This window comes from Argiope bruennichi, chromosome 11, assembly GCF_947563725.1.
Source record: "Argiope bruennichi chromosome 11, qqArgBrue1.1, whole genome shotgun sequence".
NCBI lineage: Eukaryota > Metazoa > Arthropoda > Arachnida > Araneae > Araneidae > Argiope > Argiope bruennichi.
In genome coordinates, this window is record NC_079161.1 from 92,862,589 (window position 1) to 92,886,268 (window position 23,680).

General features: G+C 32.5%; 1 protein-coding gene across 1 annotated transcript in view; it reads right to left on the reverse strand.

Moving 5' to 3' along the window:
- The window catches only part of LOC129957134 (segmentation polarity homeobox protein engrailed-like), a 110,282-nt gene extending 88,574 nt beyond the window's left edge, over positions 1-21,708 (reverse strand). The window contains exon 1 of the mRNA XM_056069299.1: positions 20,563-21,708. Coding sequence (XP_055925274.1) covers positions 20,563-21,703 — 1,141 coding nt within the window. The 5' untranslated portion in view covers positions 21,704-21,708. The remainder of the gene's footprint in view (positions 1-20,562) is intronic.
- Positions 21,709-23,680: the final 1,972 nt, after the last annotated feature.

Here is a 23,680-nt window from a genome sequence, read left to right on the forward strand (position 1 = left end):
TTCAGATGATTCTGAGAGAAATTCTTACCAGACGTTTGCCCAACGAGCCACTTATTTTTAATAGTTCTTTATTTAATCCCTAAATAGGGTGAACCCATACGTGAGATATATAATTAATAATATTGTCTATAAAGTTAAATATTTGCTCTAAATATATCATTATTTTAGATATTTACTTATCAATTATATCAATTTATTTATTATAAATATTTATTTACTTAAATGATTATATATGTGTAAATATATTTTAGCAGCTGCGTGGACGAACAGGAACAATTTTAGAAATTTTAATTTCATTTTATTTCATCAAGGGAGGCATATAATGCAAAAGGAAGTGATGAGATACGTCAGTCTACATCGCGATACATGAGCAGAAAAGACCAAAATATTTCCCCTCATTTATTTTAAAATGAGATTTTGATAGGGATTTCTTGGACATGGGTAGACTTCGGAAAGAGAAATTCAGGTATCTTTAAAAGAATGTTGCAAACGTTAAGGATTTGTATCTTTTGACTCAGAGTGTGAGAAAATGCTCAAGTCATCCGTTTTACATAGCGAGTGTTGAATTAAAGAAAAAAGTGGGAATTGGATCAGGAAATAATTAACAATTTTAGAATGAAATTAATATGGACTAAACCAAGATAAAATTTAGGAAATGAATTAGAATTTAAATTATTATATCAAAATGAACCGTTACATATTTATATGCATTTGATCTAAATCGCTACGCCACCTTAATCGCATTACAGGTGTAAATTCGAGGCTGAAATCTTATTTTACTATGCATGTTTTGTTTTTCTGGCACATGAGATATTAGTTTAAATGTGGAAGTGAAGTTTGGAAAGTGAGGCGTCGACTCAGATGCATCCGACATTGGATCAGAATAACGAAATTCATCTTAAAATAATCACTAAATATGTTCAAAACGGGTAATATTTAATCATATTATTAATTTAAAACTATCATAAATAAATTATTTGAAAAGCATGAGGGAATAAACATTAAATATTACATCTGAAATGTTGGAAGAATATTAAAATTCAGTATATTTTTCTCATCAACATTTTAAGTGCTTTATATCTAGACGATTCGATAAATGTTTAAAAAATGTCATACTTTAATCAACAGTAATGGTGTCCAGGAAAAGTTTCTGCATGTTCTCTTGTGTATTCTTAACCATATGCTATTGGCGAACAACAGTCATAGACGAATCTATTAGATGCGATCTTTGGCGATTAATCGCCGAGAGGTGGTTAATGCACAATAACTAAAAAAACCAAAAATATATTTTGAGCACCACTTTTTTTTTTTTTTGACCGATTTAAACCACAGTTTGACACAGAGCTGCATTTTTAGTTACATGATTACATACCAAATTTCCTATATTTATTTAAATCATTATATTTTTCAATTATTGCATTTCCATGTTTGTAAGAGTACGGACTAAGACTGCCAACCTTTCGACGGAATTTATTCAAAATTTTATACTACATCTGGATACCAAATTTCATCCATCTAGCTCTCTGCATTTTTATAGTTATCGTGCTAACTTATATTCAGACTGTCGGACAGACAGACTTCATCTGAAATGATTTTCTTCAGAATTTCGTAGAAATCGACACATTTGAATAGAGACCACGTTACAGATTTCATCCGTCCACCAAAACGTTTTTGAGTAATTCTTTCTGAGTCATAATAACAAAAACTGTTTTTCGAACACGGAAAGCTCTGAAATGAGCTCGAGCTCAATTTTTTTTGAGCATTACAATATTTTCTCTGTACTTCATATACGAGAAAGTAAAAAGGAAATGAATGCACTTTTGAATTTATCATATGGCTCATATGCTAAAATTATTTTTATTAAATTCGGGATATTTTTATGAAGCATCGATTTTGACTGTTTTTTTTTTTTTTTTTTTTTTTTTTTGTTGTTGTTGTTGTTTTTTTTTTTTTTTTTTTTTTTTTTTTTTTTTTGCTTGACAGGCACATTCATATTTGATAATTAATTATATGTTATTGTCTTTCGCAGCAATTCAAAAAAAAGTTTCATAGAATATGCGAATATTTTTTTTATTGCTGAAATAGCAGTTGTATAATTAAAATGGCACATTTTTTTAAAACCAAAAAATTGATGATTTTTTTTAAAGATGATGGTTAAAGTACTTCATCTCGAATAGTTTCAAAGCCTCAATATACTTCTGAAAAATATTCTTCTGTTTGTTGATAATAAAAACACACACATTATTTTCTTGTAATGAAGGTATATTTTTGAGACAGATTGATCTTAGAAATTCTTTAAGCTACTTGGGAGAAAAAAATGATTTGTTTAATAAGAAATCAACAAATCAAAACATTTTGTTTAGGTTTGAGAAAAAAAATTGAAAAAGTATTATTAATCGAAAAAAAAAAAAACTACAATTTAAATGAAACAATTGATAAGAACTTTATCTAACCTTCTTTTCAGCGGTTGGCAGATGAAATATTTCGGGATTCTGACTTAAAACGATTCATTTGATTGATCTCATAATATTCTTTTAACAAAGTATTTTTTATTTTTATTTTTATACTTTATTTTATTTATTTTTTCTGGTTTTTAAAGTTATTAAAATATAGTATCTCTATTCAGAGCTAACTAGTTTAAACCGGAATATTTAAAAATTGTTGGATTAGATGCTAAAGGATCGTAGAGAGGTGAGAAACAGCGTGTTATAAAAAATAATGTAGAACAGAAAATTCAATAAATTCACAAAAATTATTTTATCTGTTAAAAATAAATATTGCTAATCTATTCAACGAAAACATCAGAAAATCCAGTGGGATAGATAAAAATTTTACTGTTTATTTTGAAATTTTATAGCATATGAAGTGAAATTGTTTATTAAAATTAGTTATCTATTATTATTTTAAAAATTAGTCTTATTCCTTTAAAAGTGTAAAAAAAGGGTTCATAGGAAACGATGCAACCGGAGGAAAATAGAAACGGTGCAAAAACCCATATTTAAATTTAATCTGAAATCGCTAGAAGGAGGAGAAGTCAACCTTCTAACTCTCCGACCCGCCCTAAGGCACACGGATTTAAACCATAGAACTGAATGACCGGACCGCCGCAACAGCAATTGGCGGGAACTGTGGTTGAGTCCTAAGGGCCGCCACCGGCCACGGTACAACCCTCCCCGAAGGAAGTACGTCCCGTCATCGGTGAGGGGATAGAAGGAGAAACGAAAATGTAGAATAACTATATATTTATTAAGTTTACTTACTATTTATTCGTGATTTTTTTAATTAGTTATTGAGTGTAAAATAGCAATAAAAATTTTCATTGCAATTTTTATCTCAAAAAATATCGTTTTTTTTTTGTTTTGTTTTTTTACAGCCTTCCTTTTTAGGCCCATTTTTTTAAATTAAGATTTTTAAATGAAACGAATTTTTATTATGGCCCCATCAGTTTTGATTCCACCAATTAGCATAGAATATGGATTTTTTTTTAAATCAACAATTCCATCCATAGAATTCATCCACTATCCCATTTCATCGGAAGCCCTATTATGCTGATTAAATTGAGAATAGATGAGTGACTGAACTTCACTCATAACTTCCAACTCGCTTCGTATCAAAAACGATTCAATAGTCCTTCCCTCTTGCAAACGATTAAGAGAAGAGAATAAAGAAGCAAAAAATAAATAAATATAAAACGAAGCAGGAAGCAACCCTCCGTTCTTTATGGAATGACTCCGACGTGACTCACAACAGCGGGGAAATTCGCAGGTAGAGAGCGGGTCACGTGAGCGCAACTAATCTCTCCGCCCGAGGCATGCATGCGGAGGGCCGCCGCCGCTAGGACACGCCCACCCGCGTTGCTAGGCAACCACCGAACTGACGTCTGCATTACGCTCGCCATCGAGGTGTCAGAACTGAATAGGTGAGCGCTGTGTCACACACGCAGATTGGGGCAGGAAAAGCTGGGAACAAATGTTTTTTGTGATTTTGGCTGAACTATTCGTTGAAGTGTAAATGGATGCTCAAATTTGGAATAATTTTTGAAATAATTCTTCCTATTTAGCGAAATCTGTTAGGAGGTTCTTGGATCGAAACACCTCAAAATAAAATATAGTAAACGCCAAAAAATCTAAACACGAGATTTTAATGCGCATCCACGTTTTAGACCCCCCCCCCCGAAGTTCGAAAAACACAATTTCGGAAAATGTCTGTCTGTTCTCGGTGACAAAGACAATTCAAAAACGCTTTGAACCAGACGAAAATTGATATATGGTCTTTGCACCAGATTTGCTGTTGGCTCTCAAATTTTGGAAGAAAAAAAAAGCTGAGAAAGTCCATCTGTCTGAATATTCGAATATAAGTTAACCCAATAATTACAAAACGAAGAGAGCTAGATAAATAAAATTCGGTACTCATATTTAACATCTATAGAGGAGACACCTGATAAATGTTGAATCAAATCCATCAAGGGATTGGCTGTCTGTCGGTCTGTATTTTCAAAAACAAGTAAGCGCGATAATTCAAAAACGAAGTGACTTAAATATATCAAATTTGGTATGGGATTTTGTGACTACAAGAGCAGTTTTGTGTCAAATTTTTTGTTTCATTTGGTTAGAAAAATATGAGTCTGAAACAGAAATTCGATTTTCGGATATTATCAAAGCATGCAAGAGATTAATTCTTCTTTCTAATTACAATGGGAAGGAATTAGGGGGTTAAATATTTGATAGAACAATGAAAATTTAAATTTCAGAGTAACAGTCTTTTCTTCAAAATTAGGCAAAAAAATATTCTTAAAAGAAATGCCAAAATTAAAATATATATATACATGACGATTGTATTAACATCGTTAAAAATATTATTTGTATTTTAGATTTTGTAAATATTGTTTATGTACTATAATATTTTCTAAAAAAAAAAAAAAGCCAAAATTTTGCTTCATTTTTAATTAAAAGTTCTATTTAAAATTTCGAAAAAATCATTCCGAGAGTAACATCAGCCTTCTCCAAAAAATATTTGTGCTGAATTTAGTAGCTATAGATCAAACTGCCCTGTAGAGCGCCAACACACACACACACACACACACACACACACAAAATTTTATCATTAGGAAATATTATTGGATTTCTCTGTAAGCTAATGGAAAGCATATCTGAATAAGAAGACATGAAAGAAAAAAGAAAAAAAGAAAAAGAAAATGGCAAACAAAAGAAAATAGGCACATTAAAATAAATTTAAAATAATATTTATCTGAAAATTCAAATTAAATAAACTGAACCAAGGAGATTTAAGTTTGTTTTACTGACATAAAAAAATCTGTTCGAATGCTTTATATTTTCTTGACCCCTAAATGCTTTCTTTTTCCCGCATTTTGCGAAAACTCATAGTCGCGACTCATAGTAACAATTTTTTAAATCGTTAATTCACACATCAAAATGACTTCAGCTTTTTCTCCAATCCTTCATTATTATTATCACCAACATTTTGACTTTAATTCTTACCATATGATTGGCACAGTTTAATCATATGTGGCTCTTGTGCCAGTTAAATCAATCCAACTCAAACTCTGTATTGTCTGTCATCTGACATCGCATACAGCTTGTCAAGGGAGCTCAAATAACAATGAGAAGTTTTTAAAACCTCGAAACGGCGGTTTTCTTCAGAATTGTTGTTCCACATACTCCCAAACTGGTTCTTCTGAGGATGCGGTAGAAAAGAGTCGGGTTCCCTCCCGATTTCGCAGAAATTTTCAAGAGAATGCGAAATATTTTCTTATAAAAATGAATTTTGAATCGTCCTTTTGTCATTGAGCTTGGCGATATTTTGATATTTGGCGACAAAGTCCTCGTCCTTTAAGAAGTGGTAAGGAATTTAATATGCTATCAGTCGTAAAGCAAATATTGCGCTTTAATCAGACTGTTTGAATAAGAAAATGTTTATTTTTTAATAAATAATAAATCAATAGCAAGCAATAGTTTTAATCAATAAATAACAAGCAATTTCGATAAGTATAATTGTGGTAACTAGGTGTTAAAATTTATTAATAATTTTAAAAATTATGACTTCAATAAACAATGCACACCATTTTAAATGAAAAAAATTGAAAAGTTTATTTTTTCAAAATATATAATATAATTCATATCTATTATTTTCAAAGAAAATTTTTCATATTAAGAAAAATGTTAACCCATTTTTACCAAATGTTTCGTTGAGGAGTTATATCCTCTAGTGCATTTAAGAAGATGAAGAAACGTTTTACTCAATATCACCGAAAAAGATAAGGTAAGAATGTATTAATCACAGAATGAATTTAGATTATTTTTACTTTTTTTATATGTGAAATATACAAAGAGAAAGTATTGCAATCGTAAAAACATTATAAATCCAGATTTGGACGATTTCGAAAGTTTTAGACCACACCGGGTCCGAAAAACATATTTTTGGAAAATCTCTATCGCAGTTTGTGAATACGCTATCTGAAAAATTCTTATAGCCAGAAAGAAAAGATTCGGTACATGGACTTCATATAAAATTCATAGATTTTTCTTCATATAAAATCTATAGATTTAGAACAAGATAACTATAAAATATAAGGATCTAGGGAAATGAAATTTGGAATACAAATTTAGCATCTGAAATATAGATCTGTATAAAATTCGTCGAAATGTTGCCTGTCTGTCGGTCTCATATTTAATACATCTCATATATTTAAACGTGATATCCGAAAATTTCATTGACTTAAATATATATATATATATATATATGGTATGTAAACTTGTGGCTGCAATTGTGGTTTTATGTCAAACTTTAGATTCAATAGACCGGGAGTGGGAATAGCTGGAGTGGTCTTCCCAAAACTTTCTCGCATACTCTGTAATAAATATGTCAGAGAACGCCTTGCATAGTATGGGTGTATAATAGTTATAAAATATTAACCTTTGGCATGTATTTAGCTTTTTTACTGAATCAGTCGTGTCATCCTTGGCGAGTTTGGCGATTACTCCCTGACATATAGTTAATAGATCAGAAAATTGAATTTGTGTTTTAGACGCACTTTTCCAAACCAATTGAAACAAAGATTTGACACAAAACTGCTCTTGTAGTCACCAAATCCCGTACCAAATTTGATATATTTAAGCCACTGTATTTTTAAGTTATGGTGTGTTACATGTTTGTGCTTTTTCAATATGGATGTCAAATCTGTGTACCGAATCTTATCTTAACACTTAACACCTCACCATGCCCCTGCGACTATAATCTTAACGATTATTTAAACAGTTGGGTGGACATGGAGAGTGAGAGTTGCAGATGGCTAAGCTAATGATGTGGAGGTAATGGTGATTGGGCTGATGATGCGGAGTTGATGTTGGCTGAGTTGTAGTTGGCTGGGTTAAAGATTTTTAGGCTGCAGTGGGTTGCACTGATTGAACACTATACTTTCTCTATACTACGTATACGAGAAAATAAGCGTTCAAAACGCATATTACATTTCCGGTTACTTGTATATTAGTACTAGCATGCAATTAATAGTATATTAGTTGCACACTATCAATTATTTCCCAAATATTGCGTGATAGGTTCACACCAAATATCAATTTCTCTGTAACTATTATTCACCAATGGCATTCTTGGTTTTCTTTACCATACTGTACTACAAAGCACACTACTAGAGTGTGTGAGAAGAAATAATAATAATAAAAATAAAAATAAAAGTGAATACTCATGGTTCACGTTCGTACCCAAGGATCACAATTTTATGTGACGTTAGAGGGAGGATAAAGCCTTTATGAGAGCAAATGCGAGAAGGTTGGGAAAAGACCCTCTCCACCTGGTTTAATTAGACACTCTAAAATTATTCAATATAAAATGAGTTCTTTTTAATTTTGACTTTGAGCGAATTAAAATAAATTCGCATTTTTGAGGAAATTTCAACATTATGTTTACAGAAAATTCGAGCGACGAAAGGTAGAATTCGAATCAACGAAGTACTTCTGTATTACAAATGGAAAAACTGAAGTGGAAAAAATACGCTTGCGCAGCTTTTACTCTCCCAATGCACTTAATTCAACGCATTTCATATTTTAGCAACGCTTCCAGAACAATTTGAAGTATTATCTGTTCTTCACCCCCCTCCTTCCCCAATGCTGCTAACGAGGTGCATTTAAGGAGCTGAAAGACAGGGGGTGGAGTTGAGTTGTCTGTCAACCCCAATTGTCGATACTTTCGTTGATCGTTCATTTTAAGGGAAGAAAGGGGTGGGTCGACAGGTGGCGCTCGGCAAATAAATCGTCCGGTAATTACAGGTAGAAGTGGAAACGATTTCACTTTGTTGATGGCTCTTTTGTTTGCTCTGTTGTCCGAGCAACTCGGACACAGTCCCTAATTAACGTCCGAAAAGAGCTAGGGTAATTTGAATTAAGATTTTTGAATCCATATTTTGCGACCGGAATCGATATCCTTAACGGATTTACCGAATCGATTTGGCCATATGAAGAAAATGGTCATTATTTTAATTGGCGGGGAAATATGATAAAACCACCAAAAGAAAGTGTTTTTAAAATTCTGGAGTTTTTGCTTATTTGTAAAGGTATTTTTTTAATGTGATTGCAGTGGTTTATGGGAAATTTAATAAGTAAATTTCGTCAAGAATGTTTCTTTTTTTCCGCAGTACATAGAATATTTTATATCAGTCAGTTTCTATACCTTTGAATTTTTTCGGTACTTTTCGGTTTGGCAAGAGCGAGCCAATAATAATTAATATAATGAAATAATAATGCATAAAGTAATTAAAACTTGCGGCAAAAAAAAAAAAAAAAAAGTCGCCAAGAGCTGCGCCAATTTGTATACAAATCTAACGCTACAACTTTTTTTTCTTCCCCGAAGTGGGTGAAGAGCTCAAGTCTAAATTATTTGGCGATTTTTCGCTTGCGCACGGTTAACCGAAAAGCACCTTTTTTAAATCACAAACAGGGAAATAGCCCGGAGGTGGGGGGGGGAGGCATTCAGACTATGTTTTTATATACAGCGCAAACAAAATATCTTGATGAGACATAAAGAAAATTTTTTATTTGCTACATTTTATTTCTTTCGTTTCCCAAAACTAAATACAGGAGCTTCAAAATTCGCGAGACAAACTTACAGAATTTGCAGAAAACATTAGAATAAGCATTTATTGTGAAGGAAATGTTGCCATTGTGGTAAAAACGTGGCAAATAGATGCGAGGGGAACCTATCTATTTAAGTAATCGGTAAAACGAAAAAAAAATTCCTCTCGGTAAGCTGGAAGGCTAAGATAGATTCTTTTACATCTGAGTTACTATCTGGCAACATAAATTGCTGATGATAGAAGCAATCAAAATTAGCTCGTAAAAATCCCTTTTCAGTACCTAACTTCTAAAATATTGCAGTTGTCGAAAAACTAAGTACAAAAGTTGTTCGTCTCCATGAGGCGCTAATTTGTCTAATTGATTTTATTTTTCTAAATATTAAGAAAAATATAGAGAAATAAAAATCTCAACTTCTCACCATTTCTACCCCCCCCTTTGATCTAGAGGGTTCATTTACGAACTCGTCCGCGATTTTTACATTTCTAACAGCATATTCCAAGCCATATAACTAGAGAAAATTATTCTACTTATATTGATCACATGAATTCAAAGGCAAAGCGTTACACGCATATAACTTCTGAATGAATCGCGATTTTGAATTCAAGTGACGATGATCGGCAAAAAATTAAGGAAATTTTCCGAAAGTCTTGTCATGAGAACCATTGCAATAAGTCTTCCTACAAGAAATTTACCTAAAACTTGTCTTCCAGCTTCAATTACTGGCCATTTTCGCTTATTTTCAAAGGAGAGAAATTTTCGAGAGAAATCTCCAAAAAAAACTTCACTGTACATTTTCTTTGGTGGAAAGAAATTGTTGCCAGATTCCCAAATAAAGCCACTGTATCCTTGCATCATACTAGCCGCCTTCAGCGAGCAGTTGTTTACCAACCTAGAAACGCCACTCAACTTGGCAATACAATTACTGCAGTTGTCGCTTCGTTTCTTCAAATGAAATTCCATAAATCAGATCCCCCATCAACCCAATCCACATCCCCGAACTCTGTTCCAATCACAGTCTGCACGTCCACGTGATGGATGCCCTCAGTCGAACGGGTTGCCCTCATTAGAGAGCGGGAGAGATAACTGAAATAAAGTGTTATCGGTCGAAAAAGTCTTGCAGGAGCCGCGGTAATGACTCTTCCCGATAAGAGAGTTGACCTCATCATTAATGATGGGTGTGCTATCCACTCTTGACTTGCATTTACCGCTGAATGAGTAACGGTCTCGGCCGGTATGCGAATATACGAAAGGGAAATTAACATTCTGAAAACAGATTTAAAGATAGCTAGCTGTCTTTTAAAAAAAAACGACTTTTTTTTTCTTTCCTTTGGCATAATGGCTATCGTATCTAATGGTTGTAGAAATAAATTCTTTAAAAAAAATTGAAGCATAAACAGTTAGGGTACGAAAACATGAAAGCTAGAAACATTGCAATTAAACAAAGCTAAGTACATTTGAGTGTAATTAGTAATCTTCCTCTAGGTAATTAAAGTAGACAATTCTTCAAACTAGACATTTCGAAGGGCCAAATTTGTTGTTATTGACAGTGGTAATCGTTGAAACATAAAAAAAGCTATTGCCGCAAAATCAAAATCTAGAATAACAAGCAATCGCCATGACTCAGTCGGCAGAGGACCTCATTTAAGATTGATTGGCCCATGATTCAAATCTCAACCATGATGTTTTACCCAAAGACTGAAATTCCTTATATTATTTAGATTGTAATCTCTTATTTACCTAAGATCTGGAAGGTTCTGGATCTTTCTCAAATAATCAAACTGGATTGTTGTCGAACATCCTATATGTGTATAAAAGACGAGTCCCATCAGTGCTTTGCAAGTTCTCGGTCTCGTGCTATTGAATGGCTTCGTTCTAAAAAATCTAATTGTGTGTTTAAACTAACGGCGTATTTTTTTTTTTACATCTTCATGATATTGTTTTTAGTCTCATGTTCAATCAAATGTGTTCTGATATTAGAGGAGAGTTACTGATTGCCTGTTGAAATGTCATGGCCTAGATAGGACTGTTTGACCTCCATTCTATTCAATGTTTAGATAATAAAATCGGCAGCTGAAGCTACAACGATTTAAAATGCAATTTATAGAATCGTTTTTTAAAAGAAAAAGCTTTACGACTTTAGTTAGAGAACAAATATTTACTTTCAGATAACCCAAATCACTTTAATGAAAAAATTAATTGTGGTTACAGTGTTTTAACCTTTTTAAGACTAGATTAAAAACGAATAGATATTTCTTAACTACAAGAATTTTTACTTTCTCGTATTCGTAGTAAATTTCGAATTCGAGATTTTGCGGATCTCCACGCTTTAGACCTCACTGATTTCAAAAAACACATATTTGGAATTATATCTGTCTGTCATTGAAAAGGTTAACATAAAAACGCGTTGAGCTAGGTAGCTGAAATTTAGTATTATGATTCAATTTGTAGATTTGTATTAAATTTTGGACGAAATCGTTTCATAGGAAGTCTGCCTGCCTGGTAGTTCGAACACAAGTGAACTCGATAGCTACAAAACACGAAGAGCTAAGTAAATGAAATTTGGTAGACTGGTACCACATTCAAAATTTTTATCAAATTTTGATCCAAATATGTTAGCGGTTGACTTTTCTTCCGCATCCACGTAAACGCAGTAATCCAATGACATTTAGTCTTTGGCTCTGGGGCAACAACTGTACTTTCGTGTCAATTTTTTAATATCAATCAGCTGCAAAAATGTATTCAAAATACACATTCTCATGACGAAATCGGTATTAATGATAGATTCACGCCGAATACAAGTTAATATGACAACTGTAAAACAGAGAAAGTTAGATAAAATTCGGTACATAAAATTTTCATCCACAGTAAAGACAACTGTCAAATCTTGAACCAAATCTAAGACAGGGTTGACCATCTGTCGGTATGTACTTTTAGAAACATGTAAATGCGATATCTCAAAACCGCAATGGCTTAAATATCTCACATGTAATATGTCATTTTGTGACTAAGAGTTGCTTTATATCAAATTTTTATTTCAATCGGTTGAGAAAAAATTGTCTAAAACAAAAATTCTTTTTCCGGATGTTTTTCACCGCATGCCAGGGATTGAGACTCAAAAACCTCGCTAAGGATCACTCGCTAGATTCAGTCAAGGTGCTAAATTCTGCTCAGGAATTAATCACTCGTAGATATTGTACTCCAGTGTCATACAAAGCGTTTTCTGGGATAACACTTTAATTAGAGAGTATGCGAGAAAACTTTGGCGAGATTACTTCCGCTGGTTTAGATAGTAAAGAAACTCATTAAAATTTGCGATATTGATCCAGTTACAGAAAGTGATCATCTGAAATCTGAAGCAATTCGATCGCAATTGGGTAAAGGAACTTCATTAAGGAAACGGATTTGCCTATAGTAGAGGGTTAACATAAATGAATGAATAGACATTAATCATTTATATTTGTGGAAGAATTAATGATATATTAATGATTATAACTATTAATTAAACTATTAAGGATCAATGATACATTAAACATTCCATTTCTCTCCATATTCGATGTGTGAACCTTTCGTAACACAACAAACATCTTATCAGTAGCTTCTGCGTCTGTTCTGGTTTCTAAGGGCATTTGTCATAAACAAGCCCACTGACTTTAGAAATCAGTGATTTTAAGCTGAGGTTACGACTCTTGTTTTTTCAGTAACGCCATCCAGGTCCAAGAGTACCACTTATCTACACACACGTCGCAATCCTTTTTACGGGGCGGACTTCATTCATGCATTTCATTCACACATCCACAGATCGTCATTTAGACCTAAATCAGAGAACGATCACCCTTGATCCGGTACCCCCAGTATTATGACTCTCAACATGAAGGACTTTGTGACCACGACAGATGTATATGTGCGCCAGCCACCACACACACGGGGAGCCTTCGGCCGGCGAGGTTCGAACTCGCAACCCAAGGGACACGAATCCAACGCTCTACCAACCAAGCTATCCTGGATCTCGCTTTTGCATCTAATCAACATCCAATCGCGCATTTTAGTTTTTCACTGCCAGTGTCATTCATTGAAGCGTTATTTAAGTCCATCTATTTTTGGCAGTGAAGGCTTGTTAAACATCGGTTTGGTACAACTCCAAGAAAGGAAATTACATTAGACAAAGCCTTGGGATCTTGGTGACCATGTGACTAAGGGTAAATCGGTGCTATTTACAAGTTCAATCCAGGATCGTGGAATCTCCTTATTTAGTTAGGCTATGAGCACCCAAACTACGATGGGATGGGGCCCCATCTTGTGGAAAGCTAAAATTCGGACTATCATCACATAGTTGTGGCAATAACCGTATTTCCAAAATAACTAGATAATTGTTATCTGCCAAACGACGTTAAAAAACAAAATTTGGGGTCATTTTTCCCTCATTAGTTATATTATGTGTAATAGTTTTAAAAATATAATTTTTTTTTAATCCGGTCGATCATTTATGAAAATTAAACATTTTTTTTCATTCTCAAATTTGCATTACCACATAATTTAAGAAATATCTCTCGCCGTTTCATTTCTTCCTTCGCCTTTCTCATACGCAACATAATTTTCATATGGGTTTAATTTGTATGCTTTTTGATCCTATATTTATTTAATATCTTGAATGTGTCGCTTCATTTTGTTTCCAATGTTAAGAATAATCTATAGCTGTTTTCTAGGTTATTCCAATTCAAACAACAGTTCAAAGCTCCATATTTGGTATTTTTGTATCAACTTGTAATAAAGAAGGCTGCATGTGTTGGCGCTCAACAGGTCAAACCATTGTATCTAGAACTACCAAATTTGGCACATTTGTACTTTGGAAGATGGGAATGCGCACTTCGGGACAACTTTCGTCGAAGTTTTACTTAAACTTTAAGTGAATATTTCCGTTTTCAGATTTTAAATGTTAGAAACAATATCACCCAAAACTGGTTTTCACATAGCCTTAATAATTATCAAATTTCCTTCAAAATTGAATAGCTTTATCAAAAAATATTTTTGTATAATTTTAAACTTTAAATTTCATTGTGGAATTAAAATTCAAATCGTTTTCAGTGTTCCGTCAAATATTTAATCTCGTGATTTTCTTTTCTTTTTCCCATTGTTCAAAGCAAAGGAAGAAAAATTCTTCAAATTATCTAAGCAGCTTGAAAGAGGTATAAGTACGTGAAATAAAAGTAAATACAATGAATTGCAGAGCGTAATTAGAAAGTAGATTACCCCCCATAATTATGTTTTTAATGCCCCTATAATGTGATTTAAGTAGACACCATTAAGAAGTTTCATACGAGGTTGCAAAAATAAAACGATTTTATGTATATTATAATTTTACATTTGTTAAGAGATACTTTAATTGAATGAATTATTGTCAATATTCCTGGTGAGCCAACGGTCGCCAAAGGCGGATAGTAATTACCCGAAACCTTTCTTAACTCTATCGGGAAACTTTTTTTTAATCAAATAAGTTTCCTACCTAAATATCCAATAACACGGCTTACTGTTTATTTTACAAGAAGGCAAGGGCTGCTGGTTTTTAGTTAAAATATTGAACGGATGATGTCTAAGTGTAAACAGATGTTCTCTAACGGTAGATTATTGTCACATTTAACATCGTTGCAACATATGCTGCTTATTTTTCTGCCCACGCATTAAATTCAATTGAGATAAAAGGATATGATAAAAATCAAATCTAAGCAATGATGCAAATCGGCAAATCTCTTCATTTACTACATAGTCACAGGCGAAAAATCCTTTGTTCTAACAACCAAGATACAAAGTCATTCAGTAAAAACCTACTTAGAACGCTTCTCAGTGCCGTGCTCTGTCTTATTCCATAGTTCTTCCCATTTATTCCAATGTTAAAAAAAAAAAAAAAAAAAAAAAATCTAGCGTCTAAACTAATCGGTAGTATATCGTTAAAAAGCATAAAGGTTGAAGATAGGAAATCCATTCAAAGCGCTTTAATATGAATCCAAAATCCCACATCACGAAAATCAAAATTAAAAAAAAATTTCTAACAAGCAAAATTAAAATTTGGTCATTAGATTCAAAGCATCACAAACCTTCCAAAAAAATTTCTCGCATACTCTTCAATAAACTTGTCATGCCAGAGAATGCCTTACATAGCATCCATAATTACGAAATATTATCTTTGCGTGACTTTAGTATTTTTACCGAATCTATCGTATGATCTTTGGCTAGGTATCTGGCGATTCATCCCTGGCATGCCGTTCATAATATTTGAAAACCAAATTTGTGATTTAAACAAGTTTTTCCAACACCGATTGAGACAAAAATTTGGTACCATGTTGCACTTGCGTTTTTGAATGATCGCATTTACATGCTTCTGAAAGTACAGACCGACAGACGGTCAACCTTTAGTTGGATTTAACGACAGGTATCTGCACCATACCGAATTTTATGTATCTAGCTCTCTTCATCTTGTAGTTATCGCATTCAATTATATTCGGACAGACGGACTTCCTCAGAAAAGATTTTACACAAAATTTGATAGAAATCTGCAAATCTGGTATAAAGACCCTAAACAGAATTTCAACCCTCTAGCTTAAAGGAATGTTGAATTATTTTTCTCACATACAGACGGACATTTTCAAAAATGTGTTTTTCGAACTCTGAGAAGCCTAAAACGGAAAGTTCATCAAAAACTCGAGTTTTTTGACGATTGCTATACTTTCTCTACGCTACGTCTTCGAGAAGCAAAAAGAAATCCAAGAAAAATTATTGCAATAAAAATAACCATTTTAATTCCTGTCTATTCTACCAAACTAATAAAAGGCACATAATGTCCAGTATTGAAAATTATATTTTATTACGTATTCTGTAATAAAAATTTGAGGAAGGAGAAATATTTATAGATGATTTTTCAAAATTCGTATTTTTTATTAAATATTCTGTAATAAAAACTCGAGAGAAAAGAAATATCTATATATGATTTTTCAGAATTGTCACTGAAATAACATTATAACTTGTTATGTAATTATTTAAAAAGCTGAAGTTTTTTTTTTTAATTTTAAAATATTCTAAATTTTATTAATATTGTCTGAAATTTCGAGTAAAATATAATGCAGCAGACTCGAATATCATTTCGTGAATAAATCATACTGTGTAGGGATGCGCGGCTTTACTATTCAAAGTTTATACCGATTCCTTTACATATTTGCCGATATGAATTCTGCAACTGTGGCTTTCATGTTGATGCAAAATGGCACGAAAACGGTATTGCAGAAGAAAAAATTATAGACCCTATTCGCATTTCTGAAAATTCTTAATTTTTCGAAATTATTGTACATTTTAAATAATGCCTAACTAGTTCAATGTGTATCTTTATTTTACATTGCCGTTTCTTTGTATACTTAAAAAAAGAGTCTACTTTAGCAAATAGGGGATTAGTCAGGATAAATGTTTGCAATGAATTTCAATTAAATATTTAGTGTAATTGCATCTTAATAGCTTCATCGGTAAAATATTTTTTAATTTCTAATTTTGATGGACATATAATAATTTAGTAACCTTACACTGAGCCGTTTACTGGGTTATGCATTTTTTTAGTTTTCTATCTCTATCTTTAATGCATCCAGTTTTATCACAGGAAAAAGCAGCATTGTTTAAAAACGGGTGAACTTTAAAAATTCTTTGCCGCCACCTGATTGTGAAGCTAAGTTTTAATAAGAAAAACAAAATTATAAAAAAACATTTTTAATTCATGCCTTATATTGGGATTTTTCCCAACATAAAAAGTAAGCAGAATCTTCATCAATTAATGATAAAAATGCCAGAATGAAATATTAGTTGACACACAGAAAATTATTTCAGTTTCATTTCAAAAATAAAATATGCTGGTATAAAATACGTTTAAATTATTTTTTTTATTGTCTAAAAATAGAAATATGTGGCCAAAAATATCGATATTATTGAAAAATAATTATCAGAATTTTTGAGCAGTAATATTTTTATTAGTTTGAACGAAAAAACATCCCCAGAATTTCTCTTAACTTAATAAATTTAAAAAAAAATACTTCAAGATACTAATTCATATTTTTTAAAGTATATATATGCCGAATTAGATAATTCCAGGTGAAATAACTAGCTTATAGAGCGCTAACACACAAGCGCGCGCATTTTTATTATTAATAGAGAGTTTTGTTTAAATGGCTCATTATTTAAATTAGAGGTCTATTCTATAACATTTGTAGCCAAAGGACTTAACAATAAATCGCCTATTTTTATTGGGTTATTATTTTGTGAAGTGTTAAATATTAACTATTCAACAATAAATATTGACTTGTCCAGTAATTACCATCCTGATTTGAAGTAATAAAAGGACCATTTCGGAGTAGGCTTCATAATTTCTAACCATGTTCAAATGGCGAGAGAGGCACTTGAATTGGAATTCGTCCCTCCTTCATAGTTCCATGCCATACTTACGGGATGATACACTTGACCCTAACATGTATATGCATAACTTTAAAAAAATTATGAACAACTTTTTAAAATTTTGAATTCAGAATTATACAAGATATTAGCATTCTTCTGTCAATATTAAATCAAATAAAATTGCTAAAAAATTAGTTTTACACCATTTTAAAAGTTAGAAAACATCTTTCTAATGATACTAATTTGAATGACCTTAAATGTTTTTTTTGGATTTCTATAATTTTCAAAGTATTATGTATATATATATATCATATAGCACTTTCCATGATTTTTGACAACATTTTTCATTTTTGCAATGAAATTCTAACTGTTTTTATTGTTTTGTCTAATATGTAAGCCCTGGGATTTCTTCGGTTGTTTAAAGCTGAAGGAAGAAAAATCTATTCATTATCTGGGAATGAGGAATTGAAAAATGTAATTACCGAGAAAGAAAACAAGCAATTAGAAAAAGGATTATCCAATCAGTTTTGTTTTACCTTGAGACGAATTCGTCATAAAAGTTAATTTACATAGTAATCAGAGCATGTGTAAGGCTACAACATAGAACTTTTTTTTAAAACATCTATTACAAATTGGTGCTTAAAAATACTTTGTTATCATAAATATTAATTATATCTCTTCAACATAACTTGAAATTAAATAAAAATAATATTCCCAGCTAATAGTTAGTCATCGAAGACGGCTAGGAATAAACAAACAGTAAATAATTTTAATAAATAAAGAATTAATGTTATTAAACTAATTTTAAAATAATAAAAATAATTTAAATAAATAACACGCAGTGCTTTTAATACAACAATTGTATGAAAAAAATTTCAAAATAAACATTTCACATTTCTCATTACCTTTTTTGTTTGAATAAATTGAACAGTGGTGAATTAATGTCCTCTAGTGAATTAATGGCATATTTTTTTAAAAAAATTTTTTAAATTTATTTACGGTCATGTGTTACGGACTATGTCACTACCATAGACAATTCAGAGATAAAAAAGTATATTATTACCATTTTTAAACTTCGAATTCCGGAAAATACTTAAAATTATATTTATAAAAATTCAAAGTAATGCAGAAAGGCGCAGTAGCAGTATTATAATACTACATCCAAATTCATACTTCTTGCGTAAACTGATTAACAGAATCGCAATAAAATGATCTTATAAATAAACGTTAGAAGTTTATACTGAAAGTCAAGGAAGATACTTTGTAAGCAATTGCGCGATTCAGCAAAAACTATAAATTAAATTTTTGTGGAGAGTTTGTAATAAACAAAATTTATCTAGCAAAGAAACATTTATTTAGTACGTTCGCTGCTATGACTCATGCCTGTGAATCGGACCATTATCTAATAAGATGCTTCTTTGCTTTCTTAATAGAAAATAGAATATATAATTAGACACGTGTTAATCACAGGCGATTCACATGGTGTGCGACGGGATAAAACAAGGAGATATAAACTAAACATAAACGTGCTTTACTCGCATAGAATACTACACTGAGTGAGAGAGAACTTTAGGCCGAATATGGGTGATACGGCACTCAACATGTTAAAAAAATTTTAAAGAATAACACAATACTTCCCGAAACTGGAGATTTATGTTTATATTCATTATAATGTCCAATATGAAAATTTGTTTACTCTTTTAAATTCATTTAATCAACCCTCACATGTTATCCCAATTCAAAAAGGTATAAATCCATAATAACATTTATAACAATTTTAAAAAGCAATGAAATCCAGAATAAAAAGCAGAAAACGCAATTACTGAAACGAAATATAAAAACTCAACCAAAGAACCATGCTATCGCAAAAAATCCCAAAGCAAAATCCCAGAATCTGCAAGTTTGTTGCAATTTTCTCTAATGAACCTTTCATTCATTTCTAAACCTTTATTATTTAATCTCTTAGCAGACAATGGCGAGTTTGATTCTAATATAAAATTACTCAATTTTTAATTTGAAATTGCAATTTAATGAAAATATTAAGCAATTTAAAATGCAAAGATAATTTAGAAATGCTTCCATCTCTCAAATGCTCCCTTATAGTAATTAAAATAACAATAAATGTCCCAGATAGGACGTATAATCTAATTAGGAATTAATTCCTATGTTGGGGGTTTAAACAGGTGTAAACTAATTATTTTTATGTTTTGTAAATTTTATGAAAATGAACTGCATTGCTCTATCCAAAAGCAGGGTCAGCGTAAACAGTGGTACCGTACAAACATAACGGAAACCCGCATGTGTAAATGGAATCCATGTTGAATAAGACTTTCCTTATTTAATACATTTTTTGAGTACTTCTACCATTAATGATAAATAAAAACAGATATTTAATAAACTAAATTAATTTTTTTTTCAATTTTTGCCTTATAATTGTCGATAAAGTAACTGATATTTTAATCAATCTTATAATAAAAAATATATGTATTATAGGTTTTTCAACTATTTCTTTTTTGAAATTTTTGGCCGAATTAATTATATATATGCCCAAAATGTAGTGCAACAGTATAATTATATTCAAATTATATTTTGTTTTGAAAATATTTGATACTTTTGAAAAAGGGCATTGTTATAAAATAATCTATAAAATCATTTCAATAAAAAAATAAAAGACTCTGCTAGTAACAGATCGTTACTTTAAACTCTAAATGACGTATTTATGTACAGTATTTCATTATAATATAAAAACCAAACCCAAAATATAATGCTTTAACTATAACAATTCTGTTCCTTTCTATTTACAAACTAATTTCCCATTTGTTCTCTTGCTGTAAAGAAACTTAGCACAAAATACACACTTTCTGTCAGTGGCTGATATACATAAAATGAAACTAGTCTAGAGTACCAATTATATTTTTAGCGCTGAATGGTGTACGTAAAATTCCAGAATCCTCAAATGGGGATCCTGACAGCTAATGGGTTAAGAAAAATATATACTTGTGGTTAAGGCACGAAAATAAATAATACATGTACTCACCAGACGAAGGTCTTGCAGAGTATCTGCTGCAGTAGACCCATACTGGCCATCCGTCCCTTGGTGCAATTATCTCATCTAAATCGTCTGATAGCAGCTTAGGGTTTGTTGCGTAAGGTTTTTCTATTTTGCTATCACTAAAGTTGAGTGGGGGTGGACTATCAACACCCGCATCGCTCAGAGATTCCTTAATTGTTGTTTTTATCTGGTCATAGGAAAGTTTTGGAGGTCCAAAAGTGTTCGGTGCCTGACTGGACTCACTTTCTGCCATGGATGACAGGGTGTCTACAGATGATAAAGAACACCTGCCATCAGATGACGAACACCTGTCTTCCTTTTGGTTAAGTTCTTCAGGTACTGGGTGTTTTGTATCACAAGGAATATCTGTTCCTTCAGAGTGGATATTGTCTTCATCCAGGCGAGGTTTGCATAGTGGTTGAGTTTCTTCAGTGTCGTCATACTTTTGGGGAGACAATGCGGTTTCTTTGGTAGAGGGTGGTAAGTGCTTCTGGTACTCTAGGTAATGATTTTCAGTTATTGATTTTTTCTCTGCCTGTCCAATTTGATTTATTCTAAGAGGTATGGGAGAACTTAATTGTTCAGGACAATCCACAAGTGGTTGATAACTCTTGTCATAGACGACCTTGCGATCGAATACGTCCTCTATGAAGTTTGCAACTTTCGCCAGAGGTGGGGATTGTTCCTCTGAGCAGAGAGTGACAGAAATACTGTCCGGGGTAATTCTAGGAAGGCTGCAATGTTCGATATCATGCTGCTTTAGTTTTATTTGAGGCGAGATCAAGAAATCAGTGCTTGCCTTTTGGGCAACATCCGATTTTTCTTTTCCGATGCCGAAAAGCTTTGACTTGGTGTTGAACCAGACCGAATGACTGGGGAAAGCGGACATCATTTGGGACAGCAGAGCAGCACCAGCTGTCATTTCAGTGGATGGAGGCATGTTTGGGCTCTTGCAGGTGTCTGTCACTAATTTTCTGTAACTGAAGTCTTCGCTCTTGCACAAGCCCTGGATGGTGCCAGGCAAGTCGTCGACAGAACAGGTGTTTGTAGTGCTGTCTAAGACCCGGCTTTTGCAAGGCCCGAAATCTGGTGATAGAATCCTATCGATTGAAAAGCTGAGGGACATGTTAACTCATCCCTACAAGGGGTTCACGATTCGCGCAGTCGAACCGTCCGTTACTACTTCATGCTGAATGGAAAAACGTTGCTTTAACTTTGCTGAAGTAACTGTGTAGTTACGCCCATTTGTAGCAGGGCAATCGCCATTGGCAGAAGAGCGTGCAACTTTCATTGGCGGAAAAGTAGAAGGGGCAGGGTCTCATGTTTTCCCTGCCTTCTGGTGAGAAGTAGGCAGCTCGGCCACCACGAAAGAAGTTATTTTGTTTTTTGTTAACATAACGGGTCGTTAGTTGGGAATCATGCAGCGGACACCCACGGCGTTCGAAGCCCACCCTTGAGACGTTTTCTTTTCTTTCTGGCGACAAGAGGTGTGTGTTTAATTTGCGCGCATTCTTTTGCTCTCTTTGTTTGTTCTTTCTAGAAGAATGCTTTGGAATGAATCACTTTTTGGGAATTCCTTTGAATTGGTGACTGCAATGAGGTCGGAAGGAGGGGGGATGGAGTGATAATTACCCAAAGAATGAAATGTCACTGCTGTGGGGTTGTCTAGAGCCTTCACTGGATCAAGATATGAGAAATGCGTTCTTTATTTTTTGGTCCCCTTTTCATGCCTAATATCTTTTGGATATAGAAAAGACTTTTTGACTTCTTTGCACGATTTGGCTAAAACAGGGATCACATTTTCGTAGATATGTGTGTCGAATGGGAAGTAAGAATACTCTATTGTTCAGTTTCAGGAGGCGTCGGGGAAATATAAATACTACACAGAATGACTTTAAATCATGAAGCAGATTTTAAATTTTGATTAACCCTTTGAACTTGAATGGTTTCTCTCACTCGCCATTCAAGAAGATGCGTCATTTTGGCGTTTTATTTATTTATTTTTTCAATTTTGGTTGTAAAAAATGCCTACAGAATGGTAAAAAAATGTAGATTAATTTTTCAAAGAAATTCGATTTAAAGCAATTATGTATATTTATTTTTCAGAGCATTAACAAATCTTTGTATTATGTGAATAATTATGCATCGAATTACTTTTGCAAAGGGTTAACAATATACGAATCAGTCATTTTTACAGTAGAGCAAGAGATATAAACGCTAGAGGCGAGAGCTGCCAGGTCGAGGAGGTGGGGAGATTTTTTTTATTAAAGCATGAAATAAAGGAAGAGGATGCTCTAGATAAAATGTGCAATAAATGATTAATGAAATACTACTTCACAACAGCACATCATTATAGCTGCATGTCTAACAATCTCAAAAGTCGTCAACCGCATGACAAATTCAATGGACACAAGAACACAATATCCATAACAAAAGTTTGGAGCACTAAAGCAAGTAAGTGTTCAGTAAAATTTTTGTCAGAATTTAAATAGTATTGTTAGAATATGATCAAGTATGAAATAACTAGTTATTCGATGAAATATCTGATCACAATAAGTTATTTCATGAAATAAGCAATAATTCTATGAAATTACAAGGAATTATACGAAATAAACTGAATTATATATTTTATACACAATTAGCGCATTTTTATTCATGCAGATGATGTGCTGCTCTGTTGCAAATTTGTATGTCTATAATATTGTGTTGTACACAGGGCCGAATGAAGAATTCTAGGAGATGCCAGTAAATACAAGTTCCGGGACATCCCCTTCCTCTCCTGCTTTCTTCTCCTCAACTTCCGCCACATTATCTATATGAATTACATTTTTATGATATATATTATTTTAAATGCTTATATAGATAAAGCATAAATGATAATGTTATGACAACCTACTATAACAAAACATTTCATTGTGGGTTACCTTCAGGAGAATTGCAGATAAAAAAGCTGCCTTAAATTTAAAAATAATTTCGAACAAAGAATGATTTTAAAAAAAAATTGCACCATTTATTATATACTTCGTATAGGATAGCGGACAAAAAAGAGGAAGTATTGTGATCGTTCAATAAATAAATAAAAATTTTTAAAATAAATAACAAT